The following is a 23,890-nucleotide window of genomic DNA, read 5'->3' as shown; positions in this document are numbered from 1 at the left end:
TAAGAAGTTAGATTAGACCTATGAAGCAATGTTTTTTTTCCATGAAAAAGATATAAACATACAGTGCATCCATATTGTTACACCACTGCATTACGTCATCTGTCATTCTACTGCATATAAATAGCACAGTACAAATAGACGTTATGTCATTTTACTAATACCTACATTTAATTAGTAACAAGGTGTAACTGCAACACACCATGCAGTGTATTATCATTTACACAGAGACCACACATAATTGTCTGAACGTGCATGCCTCAGAGAGTGGTGAAGGTGGGAGGTGAGATGTCCCTTCTCCAGTAGCTGGGAGCTTCTGCTGATATTACCTGACTGCATCTGAAGTTGTTGATATTACAAGCAAAACATGGAGCTGCTGCTGAAGAGTTGCCAACTAGCTACTACAAATGAAACGTCTATCTACACCTAAATAGCGTTTTAATGTTAATATAAGATGACATAACTATGTATTGGGCTTTTTATATATAAATATATATATATATATAAATGTTTACTTCTTGTGAGCTTTTTTGGGGAAAAATGTACAGATTGAGCTTCAAATATGACATAACAACCAACAGAGTCAAGGTATCTGCTGAGACCAGATCAATGTGCATATTTGCCTTGAACTTGGCAGAAACATTTTTATTTATTTTTTGCAGTGGCGCTGACAATTCATCAGAAGCAGTGCGCCGCTGCTGAATGCATGTAGGGGAAACACTGATATATATATATATTAGAGCTGTCAAGCGATTAAAATATTTAATCGTGATTAATCGCATTAATGTCATAGTTAACTCTAATTAATCGCGATTAATCGCAAATTATTTTTCTATGCTAAATATCCCTTGATTTTTTTGTCCCATAATTCTTCTCATTTTAATTCTCTTATCAACATGGTGAAGTGCATCGGCTTGCCTTGTGCAAATGATTTTTTATTGATAACAACATTGGCATATACACTGATCAAAACAGGACGATACAAAAAAAGAGCCTATAGTGCAATTAAACGACTGCTTTGAACAAATGTCATTTGAACATAGCAGTCAGGCTACTGCTTCTTTGTTTTGAGCCAAAGAAAAAAAAAAAAAAGTTTTTTTTTATTTATTTTTTTATAAAACAATTACGTTAATCGCGCGAAAAAAAAATTAACGCCGTTAAATTTGGTTTGCGTTAACGCCGTTAATAACGCGTTTAACTGACAGCTCTAATATATATATATATATATATATATATATATATATATATATATATATATATATATATATATATATATATATATATATATATATATATATATATATGCCTTTAGCCAGGAGGCAGGGTGAAACCCACTTTTATCTCCAGCCCCTGGTATCACTGCCTGGGGAGTGGGGATGCTGAAGCATGTCGGTACCCAGTTGTTGGAACACATCCTCCAGTCCCTCTACTGAAAACCAAACAACCCTTTGTTCCTTCAATCCCAGGGCACTGAACTAGAGGTTCACTCAAGCAATATCACACGAGAGGGAGTGCTGTACAATAAGCACGGCTGTGATTCGGTCGTAGGTACGAGGCTGTAGGCCGAGATGCCGAAGATAATCACAGCCGTCCTTATATTCAGTACAACAGCACGACCTCAAGTGTGATATTGCTTTATACAACAGTTCTACAAGCACCATTATTAGTTAACAGTATAAGCAACAAGATCATGATTAGTTTGTTTATTTATTTAATGATTTAATTGGCTCCGCCAACACAAATAGATCCGCAACAGGATTGGGACTTCACTGAACTGTTGCCAATCAACACATAAATAATCATAAATAATAATAATAAAAGATCGTTCTTTACAGCGCTTTTCTTGGTACTCAAATATGCTTTACAAAAAGGAATACATACAGACTGGGCTTTTAATTTATTCTTTATTTTTTATAGAAAGTGCATACAGAACAGCTGGATACATATCTGTACATTATTTTAGATTTGAACATTTTCTTTTTGAACATTTTGTGTATTTTTTTAAATGTGAAATTTCAAAGTTCTCAGTTACAAAAGAAATATGGAAAGAGACATGCTGAATAAATGCATCATGTTTTCAAACTCAAAAATAATTGTTTGAATAGTTGTGATTTCAATATTGACAAATTATCGTGATTATGATTTTTTTCCATAATCTAGCAGCCCTAAGTACAGACACTCAAACATAAGGCAAATAAACAACACTACAACAATAGACAACACATTAAGAGAGAGAGAGAGGCTGTAAGATCGCGGAGGATGATTTGTCAGATGTCTTAGGTGGTCCTGAAGAGATTGGAGGAGTGTAGGAGGGAGTTCCAGAGGGTAGGGGCGGCGATGGTGAAGGCTCTGTCCCCCAGGGTGTGGTACTTGGTCCTGGTGACAGGGGTGAGAAGGTTGGCATCAGCGGAGCGTAGGGGGCGAATGGGGGAGTGGCGATGGAGGAGATCGGTTAGGTATGAGGGTGCAAGGTTGTTTAGGGCTTTTTAGGTGGGGAGCAGGATCTTGAAATTGATGCGTTGGTTTATGGGAAGCCAGTGATAAACACACTAGCTTGCTACTTTTCAATCTTAAGCTACATAAAGACCCTTAATAAAAGACCTGTAAAGCGGTGTGATACATGTATAGTTATAAGTCCCAATGCTGTTATACTTTATATCAGCACTCATGGAATGCCTCTTGTCCAATCAAATTACTTGGTCGGAACTAACTGTTATATAATTGGTTGTAAGCATGTCTGGTCTTCCCCTCTACCATCTGTGGGTGCCCCGGGCCGGGATCCATGTTCATGTTTTAATTGCCTTGGCATATGTGTCCTCCCTCCTTCTACTTCAAACAGATTTCCAGTGGATCTGGCTCTGGACGGTCCAACACAACCGTTTAGCTATTATGTGGCGGGTTTGATACGATGTCAGTTAAAGAGGAGTGCCCTATGGGAGCGCCGTTGATGCATTTTCATTAACAACGAAGATGGCAGATGCTAATTTCTCACACTTTGGTTCCTCTGACTACATTTTTGCCTATCCAATTGCATACAGAGAGATTTTGGTTTGTGCCTGTTCAGTGTTTCCCCCAGGAAATGTCTTCGTGAGCGGGGGGATGGGGCGTCAAGGTGGTCGAGGAGCGGGGGGGGGGGGGCACTGCCATTTCAATTCCATTCTTATCTTTATTCTTTGTAACTGGTGGAAGTATGTTTCCCTACCCTATGAGAGTTTTGTTCTTTATTAATATTATAATTATTATTAACGGGGTCCGAGCAAAATGAAAAGTCAAGAACACACTGATGGAAGATATATAAATATGACATATATTTATGAAGGAAAGATGTTGATGTTCCCCTTAATGCCATACTGTGCCTCGGCTTTCAAAATGACTGGGCTGCAGAGCAATGGCCGAATGTCATGTCTAGCATGTTCATAATTGTCGAATCGGGATTCAAACTCTCAAACTAAGGATCACCAGTACAAGGAATTATCCCATTGAGCCACTGACAAACCTGATATGTATTCTCATTCTCATGGAAAATGTCTATTGATAAGCACACATCCAGAAAACTCCAAGGAAACATTTCACAAATGAATTAAGGGCTTTCTTTAAAGCAAATACCTGAAAAATCGTTGAAATTCTGGGGAAATTAAACATTTGTTGTCAAGAACTCTAATTGAAAAAAAATATTATAATGACATGAGTTCATTATGAAGGAAAAATGGTTAACGAAGAAGTTCCCCTTAATGCTATACTGTGTCTTGGCAGTCCGATTCTTGGAAACTAATGAACCGGAATGTTGATTGCCTAATGAATTTCAGGTGCTGTTCAAATGATTGGCAATGACAGAATGTCATGTTCAGCTTGTTCATAATGCTCTGAACGAGATTCGAACATTCAGCCTAATGATCACCAGTACAAGGCATTATCCCATTGAGCCATTATCCCATTGACATTCCTGAACTGCATGAAGCCTCATTCATATGTTGAAAGTGTCAATTGATAAGCACACACTATCAAGAAAACTCCAAGCACACATTTCACAAGAGAATTTAGGGCTTTTTTAAAAGTACAGATCAGAAAATTTGCACTGTTAATGGTATTCACCTAATGATAGCCGTATGGTAGTTATACATTAGCAAAATGGGTTGAGACTGGAGGTTTGGCTTTTCTATAAAATTGTGTGACATGTAATAATTTTCCGAGCAGAAGACAAGGGTGAAAAAGATGCATCTGATCTGATTTTGGGGATTAATATGATGAAAGAATTTTGAGTCCAGGTCAATCTCAAGGAGAAATAAGGCTAGTTCTTATTTTTTTTTAAATAGCGCCACCTTTTGGTGGTGGGTTGCTATCATTGATCGTTGAAATCAATCATCAAATCATATACGATAATTTCGCCGGGGCGAAAGACGAGTTTTCTTCAAGATTCATTTTGTACCCACAACAAAACCCGATTTGAATTATTATGGATTATTTTGGACAATGAATGAGGTATTAATACCAATACTCTTTGGCTGGGACGATGTCAACATTGGGTATATGGAGCAGAACATAGTGGGTCATATGTCAACGTTTTTTGTATGCATTTTATTCATTAGTAAGCTACATGGATATGCCATCTTTCAGAACCTTTCATTACCTGCACTAAAGAGAATAAAAGAGCGCATCCTCATTGTTTGATTGTGGTCGTAGGTGTTGTTGTTGGCGCTGAGTTACCACTGAAATCAGTGGGTCAGTGGGTGGGATCGGTCGTCAAGATGGCGGCGCAAAGCTACAGTGACGTCACGTGAACCGTATGAATAGGCTGCAGTATGACTTTTACAGAATTTGAGGGGCAAAAAATACGTTACAGAAACAATAGGGGCCAAGCAGCTTTTCTGCTCGGACCCCTAATTATAAATAAAAAAATAATTATGTATCTATTTTTTTTAATACATCAAGGCGGGGCCCTATTGTTGTTAAGGCGGTCACCTTAACCATACATTGCTGGGGGAAACACTGGCCTGTTGATATCCCCATTCAAGAAGGAACTGTGAGGTTCCCGACTAACACAAATTTGCAAATGGGTACTGGAAAGACCTTTCGCCGTCTCAAGGGTCTTGTAAAAAAATAAATAAAGTGTCCTTTGTATTTAGTGTACTTATCTTTAATTACACCTAACGTCTTAAAGATCCCATGGCATGAAAATTTCACTTTCTGAGGTTTTCTAACATTAATATCAAGTTCCCCTAGCCTACGTATGCTTCCCCAGTAGCTAGAAATTTCGTTGGGTTTAAAACGAGCCCTAGGCATTCTGCTCCGCCTTTGAAAAAACAAAACTCAGACGGGCCGTTTTGGAATTTTCCCCATATGTCGTCATAAGTAGAGATGCCATCTCCTCTTTTTTGCCATGCCAGCACAAAGAATTTGGTCCGCCAATGAGCTACGACCGTGCGAGCGCTACACAGCGGGCAGTGGGCAGCTGGCAGCTGGCAGCGCGCAGTCCAGTCTACTTCAGATTGTTGTGGAAGTGGAAGAACCAGAGACATCAGAGAACCTGGTGCAGTCGTTTGTGATTCATCATTTCGTCCGTGATAATATGTATTATATGATATGTATTATATAGAGCTTGTGAGTCCTTCCGGCAGACCCCCATGGGACCTATGAGATCGTAAAATATGAATGGGTTTCAATGGAGGGAAAGTAATTATTTTCTGGTCCCAGTCTTTATATGCCCTGGATTACACATATGTTGTTTGTCGATTTAAATTATATTTTTTTATGCAAAGAAAGCAAAATAAATTCGCGAAGAAGTTTGATAATGTTATGTGAGGCCGCTTTGTGAACTACAGCTCTTCGCGGCTCCCGACGCGACTGATCTACGTCACCACCACCCTGGTACAGACCTATGTCCATGGTACAGACATGGCGATCGCTCTGCTCCACTTCACTGCATTTTTCAAAGGGGAGGATAACGGCATCGAAAGAGGTGAAAAACATTATAAGTCGGGGCATGTGTAGATTTTCAGTTATGCCGATGGGGGGATTGTCGATCTCGTCCACGCCAGTCGCAGGGAGCGTGACGTCACAATCAAGATGCGTAGTCTTTCTCATTGTGTTTTCTCTACAGCCTTTACCTGGACAATTGCACAAAAAAAATATCATTTAAATCCACAAATAACATATGTGTAATCGAGGGCATATAAAGACTGGGACCGGAAAATAATGACTTTCTCCCCATTGAAACACATTCATATTATTTTTTTATTTCTTAGAGGTCCCATGGGTGTTTACCGGGAGGGGCGCATTTACGAGCTCTATTAGGGCTGCTAGATTATGGGAAAAATCATAATCACGATTAATTTTGTCAATACTGAAATCACGATTATTCATACGATTCTTTTTGAGTTTGAAAACATGTATTTATTCAGCATGTCTCCCAAAAAAAACTTTGTAACAGATCTTTGAAATTTTGCCTTAAAAATTACACAAAATGGTCAAAAAGAAAATGTTCTAATCTAAAATAAAATACAGACATGTATGCAGCTGTTCTGCCCTTTCTATAAAACATAAAAAAAGAAAAGAAAAACTCTTTGATTGTTTGACGCTAAAATCGGAATTGCGAGCAAATCAGATTAATTGCCCAGCCCTAATTATATGATATTATTTAGATAAAGAGCTCCAGGACTGTAATCCAAGTGTGTAATGGCGCATAAGACGTTGGTTCTTTGACGTCTCTGGTATTTCCACAACAAGACTATAGTTGGGTTCATCTCAGCCATCGTTGAGACGCTGCAGCGGGCAACGCGGGCAGCCGGCAGCGGGCAGCGCGCAGTTCAGTCTACTTCAGATTGATGTTGAAGTGGAAGAACCAGAGACGTTGGAAAACCCGACAGTCGTTTTTGATTCATAATATCGTCTTGAGGCGCAAACAGCTTTTGGCCGTGCTAATATGTATTATATGATATGTATTATATGATATTATTTAGACGAAGAGCTCCAGGACTATAACGCAAGTAGAAAGCTGACTGTACGACTGGCTCGTAGTTGCTGTAATGCTGCACCACGGCTGAATTTCGGGAACGAATACTGTGTTAGTTACTAATATCTATATTAAAGCATCCATAAAGTAGCATTCCATGGGAAATTTAAACATCTGCTTAGAAATCCTGATATATATTCAATTGTATTAGATGCATGTTGAATAAAAAAAAATGTTATTTTCTTATGTTAAAACAGTCATTTTTGTTAAATATCAGGAAATCTGTTTTCAGAATAAACAAGCGACTTGTTTATTCTGGTGTTTTTAATTTGTACCTTGGTTTTCTCTCCCACGTTGTTTTTCTGTTGGGAGCAGCTTATCCAAAGGAGATCCATCAGCATTCCTACCAATAGTGGACTTCAGCTTGACCACGTTCTCCCCCCTCCTCACTGCACAGTTGATTACGGCAGAGTTCGAGCTCACTGGAAAAACTGATCTTCGATTCACCGACACTGTTTATAAGGTATCTACCGGTGTTTTCCTCTGAACCTCTAGGAGACAGTGTCATTTATCTAGATTACTTTATTTCAAGTCTGTACAGCAATTGAGAAAGGAAAGTAAGATACATGGCATAACATCATATGTAATTGAACCTACTGAAGATCCCATTAACCCCTTAGGGTCTTTGGCCTTGTTTAAGATCTTTTATAACAATTTAGGACGTTTTCTCATACTCATTGAAATCATTAGATGTATACATATGAGCCATATAAGGCAATTGTAACAGCATACCGGTAATGAAAGTTAAAAATCTCACTTGCATTATTATATGTCCTAATGTGAATAGATGCAATATTAAAATAAGTAGCAATTAAAACTAATTGTAACATAAACCTATTATAGACATTCCTAACAGGCAATTAGCACTAACACACATTTGTTATGTCTGGAAACAGGTGCTGAGGGATGTCTTCCAGTACAAACCCGTACTTACCAAGCAGCAGTTCCTACAGTGTGGTTTCTCTCAAAGTAAAATAGCTGTTATCTGTGACATTATTAACCTTGTCTTGCAACGGCACAAGCAGCTGAAAAAGGAAAAGGTACGTGCGTGTGTTCTCTGTGTCATTGAAGAAGAGGCTTATTTAGTTATTGATATTTTAATGTTTGTGGGGAAAGAGGGGAGCCCTTGTTGGAGCTCAATGGATCAGAGAATGATTGGCTGTCAACATCATCATCTTAACACACCAGACATATTTTGGTACACAATGCAGCTGATCATGCTGCATAAAAGTAACTGCTGTGACAGGATCTTTGTAGTCTGGTAACCTTCGGGACTATCTCACAGACTGAAACTGTTGAACTGGAATGCCAAGCCTGCAGGGTCCAAAATATGTATTCTTACTCATTTTTTATAAACTCACATTAAAGGAATTGCTTTGTAGATTGCTAGTGGGTTAACATGATTTTTAACCCTTCATTATTTTTCCTGTCCAATCTATCGGCCCTCGGCTGGTGGAACATAATGGATGTAATCATCTGGAAATTACGTATTGTATTGACACTATGGCTGGGTAATAAAATTGATTTAATCGATTTTGGATCGATTTCATTTAAATTTTGCAATATCAACACAGGGCATGAGATTTATTATTATTATTATTATTTTTTAGTTTTGTTACCATTATTATTGTTTTTGCACTTTAACAAACAATCCCTTGATACAATTTGCAGTGATGGAATGTTGTAGTTCAAGTACACTTTCACTTGCAATTCCTTTCTAATTTCAAAATTGCCCTTTTGAGACAGTTTTGTTTACAGCTCAAGTTTAAACTGTCCAATTTAAAAGTTTGCACTTAAAACCTGTTGTTTAAGATGAGAAAAAATAAAGTACATTCGTATTTTATAACACAGTTGAGCGATTTTCATTATTTAAGAGCAGATTGAATCGAATCGGGATTAATAGATTCAGAAACGTATGAGTCGAAATCGAATCGATTTGGGAAATTGGCCACGATACCCAGCCGTAATTGAGACAGGGAAGAAGGTTCGACACATGGAAGAAATCAATAATTTATTGAATTATTGACTAATAATTCAATAAAATGGACACAAACAATTCAGTAAGTGTCATGTGTTTAAAGATTAAAGTAAATGTCAGTATAAGTCACAAAGTGTGTGTGTGTGTGTGTGTGTGTGTGTGTGTGTGTGTGTGTGTGTGTGTGTGTGTGTGTGTGTGTGTGTGTGTGTGTGTGTGTGTGTGTGTGTGTGTGTGTGTGTGTGTGTGTGTGTGTGTGTGTGTGTGTGTGTGGATAATCAATATGATTAACAATGGCTTGATGCAATACATTTTTTTTTCCCAGTTGTGTAAAGAACCCTATTCCGGGAAAACTGCAGGAGACGCCCAGCCTTTATCTAGACACTTCTGTTATAAGGATGGGCCTCTGAACTCTCCTGGAACTCTGAATGGTCAACGGATGAATGAAGGGAAAGAAGACAAGGATCTCCCAGATAAAAGGAGATCCCAGGTAAATGTGTGATTCTGCTTATTCTTTGGATTGCTTTGGCTAACGTCACTAATCAAGTTAAATAATATATTCGTAGGAGCTAGGAATTGTAAACAAATTGGCACAGCACGTTCTTTCTCTGGCACATCTATGCCAGGGAAAGCGATCACAGCGATGTGCCAGAGAAATTTAAATATTCGATAATTTACTTTATCTTTTGTGATCTTTTAATGACTTAATTTGCAATATGAAAGCACCGTGCTCCATATTGGTTGAGGACTGGGGATGTGGGAGCTAAGCAGGTGACTTGATGACTAGAGTTTAGAGTTTCTGTCTAGACAAGAAGCTACAGTTAATCTAGATTGAGTGTGCACCACCTCCGGAGGTGGTTATGCTAGTGGTTGTCTAACCCTGTTTGAACAGAGAAAACGTCTCATCGCTTAATCTAGCTCAATCTTTCTCAATCTTTCTCACCTGTGCAGGTCCCACCTGTGGAAGAGCGGATTTCATCCCTGGAAGCCAGTTTAGAGAGTTTTGCACTGGTCATAGAGAGGCTTCCCACACTGGGAACCCAGTTAGAGAGCCTCCCTATGGCCCTAGAAAGGCTTTCTACATTGGGAACCCGGTTAGAGGGCCTTCCTCTTGCTCTAGATAAGCTTTCTACTCTTGAAACACGCTTGGCTAAACTGGAGACGCATCTGGAGAAAGGGACGGCCTGCGGATGCCCATATAAGGTATTCCTCACTTTCCTTTTGTGGTTCTCTTGCTCTGTGCCTTTACTTTGCCCTTATTAAAGTTGCTGCAGTTAGGATTTCGTCAAAATGCCTAGTTTGAGAAAAACACTGAGTTTGTGGCAGAGTAGAACTAACTTCACAGAATGGTTGGCCAAAAGACAGGATTTTACACCAATTAGGTAATTAATTTGCTAGCTTTGAAAGAATGACACACTAGTCAGTTTAAGAGTATAGAAGACAAACTAACATGTAAAACAAACAAGAAAAATGTTGTGTTTGTGTGGGATTCAACTTTAGGACTGCAGAACCGCAATGTTAGCATAACTAGCTACCACTAGGTGGCACAACACGACTCCTAAGGGCTTTGTAAAAGCCTCTTGCTTCAGTAAAACATGTATGGGTAGCATGTGTTAATTTAGTTTCTAATCAGGCCCAAACGGTTATCTGCGATGAACCAGGAAAATATGCATTAACCACCCACTGGTAAATGTCTGCTGTCACTACCCACTCCAAATGATCCTTTTACACTTTGATTCCGAAACAACATTAGGATTGGTTGAGAAAGTTCTACTTCCAATATTGGGGTATTTAACGGTTAAGACAAACATGCAAATGATGTTCTACAAAAACGACACCTTGGTATCCATTCTGCTCTGCTCGTTGCTCCCCAGATGGTAATCCTTTGTTTATCCTAGTTCTGGATTTGTCCTTGTCATGTAGCGTTTAGTCAGCACATTAGTTTGAACTCTGCATTCTGTCAAGTTCTCACTAGAAACTTGTTCATGAAGCACTTTTATACTTCTCCAATATTATACAGGCTTGATTGATAATTATGCCACTAAAGCGTCTGCCTAATGACAAAATTTAACCTATAGAAACAGTCCAGAAGATGTTTGTAAAGAAATATTGAAGATTCTATTGTAAACCAGCATGTGCACAAAACACTCTTTTGGGAAGATGTAGTTGTTTTGCCCTGCATACCCTGATTAACATTGAAATAATTTAATCACAATACAAGCATGCTCATATTGGTCATCTTTTGTATTTCAGAATCAAGACCTTGTTACCATTTCAAAAGAGAACTGGGACAATCTTCAAAGCAGAGTTTTGTTGTTGGAAACTAAACTAGAACTTGCCAGTATCCAGGTATAAATGTAAATCATTGATTTTGTTGCATTTGGTCACATACCAGAATCTAATGTGAAGAGCAGACCTGTTAATCTATAAACTAGATAAACTGGTCTGCTGTTTAAATGCAGTGCATAAAGAATCAAAGGAAAGACAATGAAATGGATAAAGAAATGATTTAAAGAAATATTTGATGACATTGATGACATGTGATTTGACTACATGTTCCTCAGAGAGGTCCCCTGGAAGGAAGTCATGAGCACAAACAGGCAGTAACCCAAGTCCAGCCCTCATCGCTTACCTTCAGTCCTCCTCTCTCCTGTCCGCAGAAGGTAAAACATGCACAAATCTGTATGCTAGCAGGTAGAGTATCCACCAGAAGTACAGTATGCACCACTCTGCAGTAGCAGTTATAGTATGCAGTCGCATATAAAGTATGCACAACTCTCTACGGTTGCATACTACCACACATTAAAGGAGACCTGAAAACCGATGTCAATATAGCACAGAATAATTAAAAGACATGCATTACAAATGGCTTACTTGAATGGCCATTTATTAGTTCCTCACCTTATTGGCTTGCTAGAGACTAAATGTGTTGTAGATGGAGTATACTCTATACTTGTGGAATCAGCATGATGTATTTACTTTTGTCAGGGTCTCATTGGCCCTTTTATAGTTGTATTTTTTGGCACCCTTCAACACATTTCAGGTCAGCAGTATTGATTGAAGTATTTGACAATCAAGCACACCGCAATTATTATAATCACATGTGAGTGAAGGGCTCATATATTTCTCAATGTAAACACATTAGCAGATGTGAAAGAAGGGGTTGCATGTCACATGCTGGGGTTAGTTGTTCAGGTTCTGAATGAAGATGGGAGATTATTCAAGGCCTATAGTTTTAGTACTATTGGTCAAATGAGTAACCTCTTTCAGGGGATGTATTAATTTCACATTTCATATGCATGTTCAATGAGGATTGGTTTCTCGTTAAAGGTGTTGGAATAAATCGATTCACACTATTCTCATCTTCTCAATTGATTAAAAAATCCCGAAAATGGAAAAATGATGAGTAAATAAAAAGAGTCAAGAGATTAGATGTGGCTAGATCAGTTGAGTCTCAAAAACAAGGAGGAACTGGCTAACAAAAACGTAGGGCAGGCGGTGTGTGGAGACGGATCAGAACGAACCGATTTACTTAATACACGCGTGCGACTTACTAAAGTGTGCGTGCGAGTTATAAATCACACGCGTGGTTTAACAATGACTTCTATGTAACCTCCGGGGCTCCGTAGTGTGTACTGTTGTAAACAAGGGGCGGTGAAGCTGACGTTTCAAAAAAACAGAAGCCCACACATTGTTACAGGGCAGTGGTTACGCCCCAAGCTGAAATAATTCTATTATCTTTTTTCCGTAGGGGGTGGGCCAAGAATGTATTTGAGAATCCTGCAAAGTAGTATGTGGATATGTATTCAAAGCAAGCACAAAGTATGGCAATTGAAACTAGACTATCACGTAATGTCAGGCATCATAAGTGTGGGTGTTTCATTGTTTTCTTTCTTTTTCTTCATAGGATGATCTACAGGACAGGCTGGAGAGGATAACCAGCATGTGAGTTCTAATACTAAATATTTGTTGAAGAGTATAAGAACACTTTTTGTAAATTACTTCAAATCCATACATTTTCTGCCGTATTATATTGTCTTCTAGAGATTCCACAAGGACAGACATTGTGATTTCTAGTCTTTCCTCACTCAAAGAACAGGGTTACCAGCATTACAGGGTTACCAAGTTTCCAAAGCGAAAAAATGGGGGTCAGCATTTCCACTGAGTGGGCGATGGCGTCATTAGAAAGCCCTGCCTCTATATTCATGCCTACATCATTACACACTTGCGGTGTAGCCTACATTCTTCTGAAATTGTATAAAATGCCTATGCCAGGTACATTCTTCTGAAATTGTAAAAAATGCCTATGACAGGTAGCTAATTCTAAAAAGAAAAACATGCTATCAGATATCTTGGGAAAACAACGAAAAACACCAACTTAAACAAGAAAGGATTATGGGAGCATTTTCGCGATTGCACATTTACGTGCCCTGCAAGTTGGGGCGGCGGCGCGCTGAATGTGGTCAGCAGGCTAACTGACGTGACTGACAACAAGTGAATACTGAACCAACCCCACTGACGTAACAATGTCAATACATCATGGGCCTTCTTCGGACCAACACCAACAGTGACGATCAATGCTTTATTACAGAGACGATTACAGAACATAAACGCTATGTTACGCATGGACATAATGCCCCTCCTGGCGTTGAAATCAATTTGCTTACTCCCCTAACAGAAATAAAGGACGTACATAATATCACTAAATCTAATAACTATAAGGCAATATATTGTTTTTGACAAAAAGTAGGACAGTAGGCTAATACCTAGATATTTTCCACAACTCATAAGGAACCTTCACCTTGATACCGTAGCTCTCCTCGCAGCTCTATTCGTACGACAAACACGCATAACCTGCATCGCTGCACGTGCCGCTGGTGTTTCGTATTGGAGCAAGAGTGATGTCAAGTAAACAAAAGTCAAAAGACGCTGAAGGTGCCGAAGTGGTACAGTCCACTGAAGGGGTGTTTGAAATTGTATGACATTCGGTTATTCCTTCCATGATGAGCACAGATTGAGAAATACTACATAACCAAACACTTGTAATTTTAGTACTAAATCAAGTATTGCAGTACCCCCCAAACTGTCGTTTTAGTTCATTTTGGGGGGGTCCAAATCCCATTTGAGGGGGTCGGACCCCCCCCCAAACCCCCCCTTAATTCAAACCCTGCCTGAGCACTGCTGATAAACAAAGAATCAAAACGTGTTTTTCTTTCATTTCTGGATGAACAAACAAAATCTCAATAATACCGAGGATGCCTTCATTGTTGCCCTTGGCGGATCGGGGACTTAAGCCTTATCTAAATATTATTTTTTTGGCCTAGACTGGCCCATCCCAATCTTTTGCATGAGTGCACATGTTTTGCTGCACTCACAAAGCACGCCCTTCTTCGAGCTTCCTGTCTGTTTGCTCCAGAGGGGCCCTGTGAGGATCAGCCCCGGGGCCCTCTCTGCTGGGGTTCCTGTCTGCTGGCTCCAGAGGTGGCACTCTGCTGTTCAGCCCCGGGGCCCACTCTGCTGGATTTCGCTCGTATCAATCAGATGACAAATCTGCCAGCATCTGTCTGAAGGGTGTGTTCTTTGGCCGGCATTATCCTGTGCCGCTCTCACATTTGGTCTTATCTAGGGCTAGCAGAAACTGGAAGTCGGAAATCAGTCAGGTGTACATTCAAAACAAGACCATAGGTTTAGTGCCAGAACACCTAATGGCCCGGACACACCATTCCGACTGCCGATTGTTGGCAGAAAAAGCAGTCGGACTGATTTGGTCATGGCCAATTCAACATCTGCAATCGGCGGAAAAGAACCCAGACGGGCTTGAAAAGATCACAGACGGCTTTGACGACGGCCGATCACACAGCACACATCGAACAGACTCAGGTCACCTAGCTCGCCAGACTGTCCGACGACCGATAATCTGGTTGGTGTGTCAGGGCCTTAACAGATATCCCAGAAAGCCACATGCCTTTCATTTAAATGTTTTTACAAATTGTAAAAACAAATCAGTGTGATTTGTTTTACAAAAGAATACCACATAAAATATGGTATTCTTTATGCTATTATATGGGATACTTTTGATCTGTTGATGTGAGTCGACTGCATTTCCTACGTACAAGAAAACCACAATTGGTTGAAATTAGAATTGACCAATTTCTTCTCTGTATTTATTCGGGGGTCCCATAAATCGTGGGGCTGGTGCCTCGGCAGCGGGCGGCGGGCAACGAGCAACCCACTCAGCTGAATTTCGCTCATATCAATCAGATGGCAAATCAGGGGGCAGCGGGGCTCCGGCAGGAGACCATCGCGGGCAACAATCCCTTTCTCCTCCACCTACTGACCTACTGCCCTTAGTGACCTATTGCCCTTAATGACCTACCGGCCCTTAATGACCTACTGCCCTTAATGACTCACTGCCCTTAATGACCTAGTGCCCTTAAAGACCCACTGCCCTTAATGACCTACTGCCTTTAATGACCTACTGCCCTTAATTACCTACTGCCCTTAAGGACCTACTGCCCTTAATGACCTACTACCCTTAATGACCTACTACCCTCACACAGCACACATCGAACAGACTCGGGTCACCGAGCTCGCCAGACTGTCCGATGACCGATAATCTGGTTGGTGTGTCAGGGCCTTAACAGATATCCCAGAAAGCCACATGCCTTTCATATAAATGTTTTTACAAATTGTAAAAACAAATCAGTGTGATTTGTTTTACAAAAGAATACCACATAAAATATGGTATTCTTTATGCTATTATATGGGATACTCTTGATCTGTTGATGTGAGTCGACTGCATTTCCTACGTACAAGAAAACCACAATTGGTTGAAATTAGAATTGACCAATTTCTTCTCTGTATTTATTCGGGGGTCCCATAAATCGTGGCGCTGGTGCCTCGGCAGCGGGCGGCGGGCAACGAGCAACCCACTCAGCTGAATTTCGCTCATATCAATCAGATGACAAATCAGGGGGCTCCGGCAGGAGACAATCGCGGGTAACAATCCCTTTCTCCTCCGCCTACTGACCTACTGCCCTTAATGACCTATTGCCCTTAATGACCTACCGGCCCTTAACGACCTACTGCCCTTAATGACCTATTGCCCTTAATGAACTACCGGCCCTTAATGACCTACTGCCCTTAATGACTCACTGCCCTTAATGACCTAGTGCCCTTAAAGACCCACTGCTCTTAATGACCTACTGCCTTTAATGACCTACTGCCCTTAATGAACTACTGCCCTTAATGAACTACTGCCCTTAATGAACTACTGCTCTTAAGGACCTACTGCCTCTAATGACCTACTGCCCTTAATGACCTACTGCTCTTAATGACCTACTGCCCTTAATGACCTACTGCCCTTAAAGACCCACTGCCCTTAATGACCCACTGGCCTTAATAATCTACTGGGCCTTAATGACCTTCTGCCTTTAAAGGCCCACTGCCCTTAAAGGGAAATTCTGGTGTAAAATGGATTTGGGATATGTTTTGTATGATAACGAAAACGTTCGTTTTAGTCACAAAAAACGCATGTAGACGCTTTCTTCAGTTGGCTGTTTTTAGGCGATTCTATCAAAACGCTATAAACTTGGAACGATGGGGGCACTGGTTATGGTAAAAACGAAATCGCTATTTTAAAACACTTAAAAGGCTAAACGTAGCCCGACACTTCTTTGGTAGCATAATAAGGGTCTTAACATATAAAACGAGGCATTGAGAACTTTGCAAGTGTACAGATTGTTTATTAAAAAGGATATTTTATACACACAATACCATCGGTAGATCACCCGCCTACGCCATTTTGTTTTTAAGACTCGATAGCGATATTGACAAACACAGAGATTGTGACATCCGTCAGCAACACGCAAGCTCTGTGTTCGCCAATCTACTTATCGAGTCTTAAAAATAAAATGGCGCCGACGGGTGATCTACTGATGGTATTGTGTGCATAAAATGTCCTTTTTAAAGGTCCCATGACATGCTATTTTATGGATGCTTTAATATAGGTATTAGTGGGCCACTAACACAATATTCAAAGACGTTCCCGAAATTCAGCCGTGATGCAGAGTTACAGCCTCTCAGAGCCAGTCGCACATTGAGCTTCCCCCAAATGCGCTGTTTTGGTGTCTGTAGCTATAACGCAAATTAGGAGGAGTGAGGGAGGAGGAGGAGGGTGGGGGTGTGGCCCTGAGCAGCTTGCAGATACGGTACAATGCACTCTGTTTACAGTGGATGTATAGCAATGGCGAGGCGCACATAGCCTTTAGCCGTGTTCTGTAAATATTCTAGAACACACGGGAGTCCTGGAGCTCTATATCTAAATAATATCATATTATACATAGATATCTATATCATATAATATATATTATCACAGCTAAAAGCTGTGTGAGCCGATATTATGAATCTCAAACGGCCGCGTTGGGTTCTCCGACGTTCCTGGTTCTTCCACGTCCACATCAATCTGAAGTAGACTGAACCGCACCATGGAGGAGAAAGGGATTTTGGCCGGGAAGCGCTTAGGCACCTCCGCCTCCTGCAGCACCGAGGCGGTGGTCCCTCGGCAGCGGTCCCTCGGCAGCGGTTCCTCGGCAGCGGGAAGCGGGGCTCAAGTGGGAGACATTCGCGGCCAACAATCCCTTTCTCCTCCATGTCGTGGTTCATGTTCTTGAGGGAGTCGAAGCCAAAGGTCCTTTCCCCGAATTCATTCTCAACCATGGCTGAGATAACCCCCACTACGAGTCTCGTTGTCGAAATACCAGAGACGAGAGTCCGACGTGTTATGCGCCATAACACCAAAAGCAGAACGGTTATCCAAATAACAAGGAAGTGTACAACACTTGCGTTACAGTCCTGGAGCTCTATATCTAAATAATATCATATAATACATAGATATCTATATCATATAATGCATATTATCACGGCCAAAAGCTGTGTGCGCCTCCAGACGATATTATGAATCACAAACGACTTCGTCGGGTTCTCAGACGTCTCTGGTTCTTCCACTTCCACATCTTTCTGCGACGCTGCCCACTGCCGGCTGCCGGGCAGTGGGCCATGTCGCAGTTCATCAGACATGCAAACGGCGCGCTTTTTGGCGCGAGTCGCTTTTTTATCGTACATTTTGGGGACCTGTGTGGTTCGTGCAGATCCGAAGAGTTTATTTTGGGGGGGGGGGGGGGGGGGGGGCGTCGATCGGTGCGCGCATGCAGGCGTCAATATTCCGTAATCTGACTGACTGAGACCCCTCAAGCCTTCGAAGTAAAGAAAAGTGATTCCGTAAATGATTTTGTTAGGGGACCAATCACAGCCCTTGCCGTCGCGTCGACTGAAGGTTAAATATTGGATGCCATGCGCACGTTAGAGCTTAGATCGGGCCCAGAAAATCAAGCCCGACCCAGACCGAGCCCGTGCACGCTCTGTCCGAGCCCGGCCCGACCTGACACTTTACTGTAACTAACTGTAATTATGAGCCCTAGCCTGATTTCAACCCGACATTTATATTAACACATATGTAACTTTGTACACATTTGTTACTAGGCCTACTCTGCTAAATATATATGTAAGGGATAATGTATAGAACGCCGGTCATTATCGGGAAAATATGCCCCGACAGGGCGAACAGTACACCGACGTGCAGCGAAGGTGTCTTGCTTCGCCCTGAAGGGGGGTTATTTTCGATAATGACCGGCGTCGTTCTATACATGAACCCGCTTATTACACTGCTACTTGCCAAAACTAAAAAAATAACTTCACATGGTGTGCCTTTTTAAAATGTATTCGTTACCAGCATTCGTAGTGTTGATCAGCAGAGCATTAATAAATTGTCCGCAAAGACGGTGACGTCGCTTAGCAACGGAAGACGCTGGGGTTAACAAGTCACCGGACTACTACCAAAGTGAACGGAGCGTTCCACGGCATTGAGAAGACCTGTGTAATAAAGGCCTATAATATTTCTGTTTATGGCATAGATTTCTCCTCAGATTAGGCCAATAAACCAATGATAAAAATAAAAACGCTCGATCAAAGGCCCGGCCCGAGGATAGTGGTGGGAAATATCGGAGAAGGATGCACTTATTGTGCAGCAGGACGCCGGGTGCATGTGCAGTTAGAAGTGGTCATGGCTCAAATTAGAAGTCACGACTGAGGTGAATTCAGTGAAGCATAACTTTCCACTGTCTAATTTTTTCAAAAAAATTGAGAAAAATGGATGTGCTAAATGCACACTCTGCATTAAAGAAATTAATTATGCCAGCAGGGGTGTACAGGCCCTGTATGCACTAGGGCTGTCAAAATTGCTCAAAAATGACATTCGAATGTTCGTTTGGAAAAAAATCACGAATTCGAACTATTCGAATATCTGGTTGCCTATTTTACGCAGTTGCCGTCAATATGTCAATAATGCGACAAAACCATGGTTCAAATTAGCGGGATATATATATATCCTATAAACAGCCCAGTAACGTGGAGGCCTAATCATGAAAAGCCACAACTTTGTATCGCTTGCATTTCACCACCACACCTGCAAGCGCGCAAACTATAGTAATCTGAAGAAGACGCCCGCTTCTGAATGTTACAAAGTATGCTAGTGGTAACGTTCCTTGCTTTGCTTACCAAGTTACCATTTATCGAGAAGGCCTATTAAAATCGATAAAGAAAAATATGCATGTCGCCTACGTCTTCCACCACGCCAGCGAAAGGGCACTTCGCACTACGCACCGTTCGGATTCATGAAAAAAAAGCTGTCTCGGACTTTGCCGAGAACATTGCGTTATAGCAGCTTTCACCAGCCAGACTACTAGCTCCCTGAGCTCTACTTCGGATGCTTATTGAATGGCATAGCCGAGCTGGAATACCTATATCCAAGTACGGAAACCCCGAGGGGATAAAATACATTCGCTCTTCACAATACTAGTCTGTTACACTTGTACCGCGGGAGTGTTTTTTCACATTCGAATATTATGAGGGACATCGCGAACAGACAGAGGCTCATTCACAAAGCAGATAGAGGCGCTTGTACCGCGGGAGTGTTTTTTCACATTCGAATATTAATTTTCACGTTCGAATTAGCGTTTTTGGATACATTTCGAATGAATATTCGAACTTCGAATATTCGTTGAAAGCCCTAGTATGCACACTGTAAGGCAGACATTCATCGGAGGAAAGTGACAACAACAATAACTACACAAAGTGTTGCAGAATTTCTCCGAAACCCTCTTCCAGAAACACCCTAAGCAGCAGATAAGATCAGGGACAGTGCCAGGCCTACACTGCCTGTACCTGTACCTGTGTTCGCATATCCAATGCAGAGGTGTGTGTTTGTGTTTGTGTGAAAATTAGGGATGTCCGATATTGGCTTTTTTGCCGATATCCGATATGCGATATTGTCCAACTCTAAATTTCCGATTCCGATATCAGCCGATACCGATGTCGATATTTGGGTTATTTTTCCTCAAACCTAATTTAGGTAACATTACATATCTCCTGTTGTGGAATTAACATGCTTAATGTTATTGTGATGCCCCACTGGATGCATTCTTGAATGCAACAAGGCTTTCCAAATGTTAACATTGTCTGTGCAAAATAAGAAAAATACTTCAACTTAATTTAAGGGAAAAGTGCCATGTTTATTTTTTTTTTCAATCAGCACTGCTCTACATGAGCAACAATAAAGATATGCAACATTAAGGTAGTGTGCAAACAAAGTCCTCCTTTAGTATCAGTCCAATGAACAGTAATAAAAGACTGGCCTTCATAACGGGCAATACAATCATTAAAATATACACTGGGCTCAATCCACCCTGCTCTTTCAATGAGTAACAACAACATGTGCAAATAAAAACAAGAAAGGCACTAAAAATAAAATAATAAATAATAGAAATAAAAAGAGCTTCAGTCCAGCCTAGTAAACATAACTCTCCTTTAAAGTGCAACAAATGAGGCTAAAAGACTGATGCTGACTCGCCTATAGGACTGGTCAAATTTTTTCCCATGTCCATATATGTGAGAGGTAGATTTTTCTGAATGAAAATAAGCATCTCGGCATTGTTGCAGTGTATGCGATTTCTCTTTTCGTCTATGACATGTGAGACGGCGCTGAATAGCCGCTCGCTGTCTACGCTGGTACAGGGCGCAGTGAGGTACTTGCGTGCAACTCGGGCAAGTGCAGGGAATCGAATCTGGGTGGAGCTCCAGTACTTGAAAGGGCAAGCTGTCTTGAGGATGGTGGCTTCTCCCAGGTATGCATGAACCTAAATAAGAAGTAAAAACAAAACAGAAAAGTCTACTTACTTTTCTTCAAAGCACGGACAGGCATATGTTAATTTGATTCACTTTATGAACATTTTCATGTGAAGCACTCAACAAATCTGCTGATTTGCTGAGTTTATTATTTACTCACCTGTGTAGCTGTTTCGCCTGTAGTTGCTTGTTTGGCGACATCATTCTCTGTGAGGATTTTTTGGTACATGTCCTGCAGGCTCCCAGTTCGGGCCCTCTTAGGTGGGGGGTCCTGGTCCTCCTGGCCTGGATCATCTGCACTGGCACCAGCAGCGTCTTCTCGTTGATCATTGCCCACACTGGCCATTTCATCCACAACTATCAGCAGCATATTCCGTGCTTCCTCCTTCTTATCCGGGTCGAAATAACGGTCTTTGTAGCGAGCATCAACCATGGTTGCAATTGCATAAAGAGGTTCAGTTTGCACACCATCAAAGCGTTTACTGACAGCTTCGAATAGAGCATGTTTGGCTGTTTGCACACCTTTGTCTGATTCATCCGTCTTGGCAAGCAGCCGTGTCAGGGACACCACACCAGGGATGACATCTGCAGCAGTGGCCTCTGCAGCGCTGATGTCCCTGGTTAGCTGCTCAAAGGGTTCCAGGAGGGTGATCATCTTCTCCATAATCCCCCAATGGCTTGCTGTCAATGTTGTGGGGAGTTCATAATCAGCAGCATATGCACTCAAAGCCCTCTTTTGTTCCACCAGGCTCTGCATCATATAATAGGTGGAATTCCACCTGGTGGACACGTCTTGTTGCAGCTTTTTCACGGGCATATTGAGTTCTTTTTGTATGTCTTCAAAACGACTGCACGCAAGTGGTGAGTGCTTGAAGTGTCCTACCACTCGCCTCCCAACAGCCAGGGCATCTGCAATACTGCGCTGAGACAGGGCACCTCCATTCACTGCGAGCTGTAAGGTATGTGCCATGCAGGGCAAACTTGGGACACCAAACTCCGCCGTAGCTTTAGCCATGTTCCGTGCGTTGTTTCTGACCACTACGTGGGCATTCTCCTTGGGGATTTTCCACGTCTCGAACATCCCTTCAAACGCAGATGCGATTGCTTCTGCCGTATGAGACCCGCGGGCACTCTTGGGAGTGAAGCACAGCCTTTTTCAGCACAAAGTCTTTACCTAGCCATTGAGCAGTCAAGCTCAACATGCTAACCTGGCTAACGCTTGAAGACCAGATATCTGTTGTGAAGCTAATGGATACAGCATCAGCAATTAGCTTCTCGACGTGGCTGTAAACAGCGCTGTACAACTCGGGTAGGCAAACATCTGTTAAATACCTGCGGTTGGGCATGGCAAAGCGTGGCTCGAGGAACTCAACAAGTTTGGTGAATCCGGCGTCTTGTACGATTGAAAAGGGCTGGTTATCCAGTGCAATACACTCAAGGATTTTCCGATTTATGGCTATTGCCCTGGGGTGGTCCTTGGCGTATTTCTGTTTTTTCTCGGTAAACTCTTTGAGCGTCAACTGAGTCCTTGTTTTCGGTGCCGCCGCCTGTCCCTTTTGCTTCTTCTCATTCCTTTGCTGCATAAATGACGCGTAACTCTCTGAAGGATTCAGCTTGAGGTGGTTGATTAAATTGGAAGTGTTGAAGGAAGCAATTTTGGTTCCGCCTCGCATAACTGATGCTTTGCAGTCATTGCAAATCGCAAGTTTAACGTCCGAAGGAGACACTTGAAAATAATTCCAAACCGCAGACATAGTGTTGAAACAGAGCGAGCAAGTTTGTAGCAATCCACGCTTGTTTGTTTGTAAGGTTCAAGACGCAGCTTGATGAGGTCATCATCTGTGCGCCGGTAAACGCTTCAGGAGCGCATAAGAACTATTTGGGTGTTACGCAAGCATTATTTTATCGGTTTTAAGGCACAAAAAATCCGATACCGATATTGACCGATATTACATTTTTATGCTGATAATCTCATGATAATAGGATTTCATGCCATCATACTTTTTCCGACTTCGGGTAGCTCTCTCTTTTTTTGTCATATGTGTTTGCATCCCTGGTTCATGTACTTCAGGGAGTCAAAGCCAAAGTTCCTTTCCCCCAATTCCTTCTCAACCACGGCTGAGATAACCCCCACTACAGTCTTGTTGTGGAAATAAAACAGACATCAAAGAACCGACAGCAAACACTTGCGTTACAGTGTGTGTAATCACACACACACACACATGTGGCGCTTGCACGGTCGTGTCTCTTTGGCGGGCCAAATTCTCTGGGCGGGCAAGGCAGAGAAAGGAGAGGAGCTTAGATCCTTTATGACGACATATGGGACCAGATTCCAAATCAGCGCGCTTCAGCCTCCGTTTTCTTCAAAGGCGAGCAGAACACCTATGGCGTGTTCCAATATCCATACTATCTGTACTTACTAGCCTAAGTTTGAGTATGTAGGGCGTTCCGATTCAGATCAGGCGAAAATAAGTGTACTGAAAGGACCCGCATGTTGTACTCAAAACGGTCAAATCGCTTAGTGTGTGGCGATGTACACTTTTCGTACTCAACGGCAGCCATCTCAGCTACGTAGCGGAAGAGGGCAGGGCCGGGCTGAGCCAACGTCGGCGCATTTTCCACATAGCCTACATTAATAGTAATTGTGTATTTTTTATAGCTTTTATAGC

General features: G+C 41.6%; 1 protein-coding gene across 4 annotated transcripts in view; it reads left to right on the top strand.

Annotated features, from left to right (window-relative positions):
* cep44 (centrosomal protein 44) overlaps positions 1-23,890 on the top strand; it is a 28,856-nt gene that overhangs the window by 738 nt on the left and 4,228 nt on the right. For 3 of the 4 annotated variants that reach the window (XM_030352752.1, XM_030352750.1, XM_030352751.1), the window contains exons 3-9: positions 7,322-7,469; positions 7,903-8,046; positions 9,307-9,471; positions 9,933-10,184; positions 11,235-11,330; positions 11,546-11,644; positions 12,889-12,926. In XM_030352752.1, coding sequence (XP_030208612.1) covers positions 7,322-7,469; positions 7,903-8,046; positions 9,307-9,471; positions 9,933-10,184; positions 11,235-11,330; positions 11,546-11,644; positions 12,889-12,926 — 942 coding nt within the window. Of the gene's footprint in view, positions 1-7,321; positions 7,470-7,902; positions 8,047-9,306; positions 9,472-9,932; positions 10,185-11,234; positions 11,331-11,545; positions 11,645-12,732; positions 12,804-12,888; positions 12,927-23,890 lie in introns of all 4 variants that reach the window. The other variant, XR_003976257.1, reaches the window with a different exon arrangement.

The sequence above is a fragment of the Gadus morhua genome, chromosome 3, assembly GCF_902167405.1.
Source record: "Gadus morhua chromosome 3, gadMor3.0, whole genome shotgun sequence".
Lineage (NCBI taxonomy): Eukaryota > Metazoa > Chordata > Actinopteri > Gadiformes > Gadidae > Gadus > Gadus morhua.
Note: the sequence above shows the minus strand (reverse complement) of the source record. Positions and strands in the feature narration are given on the sequence as shown.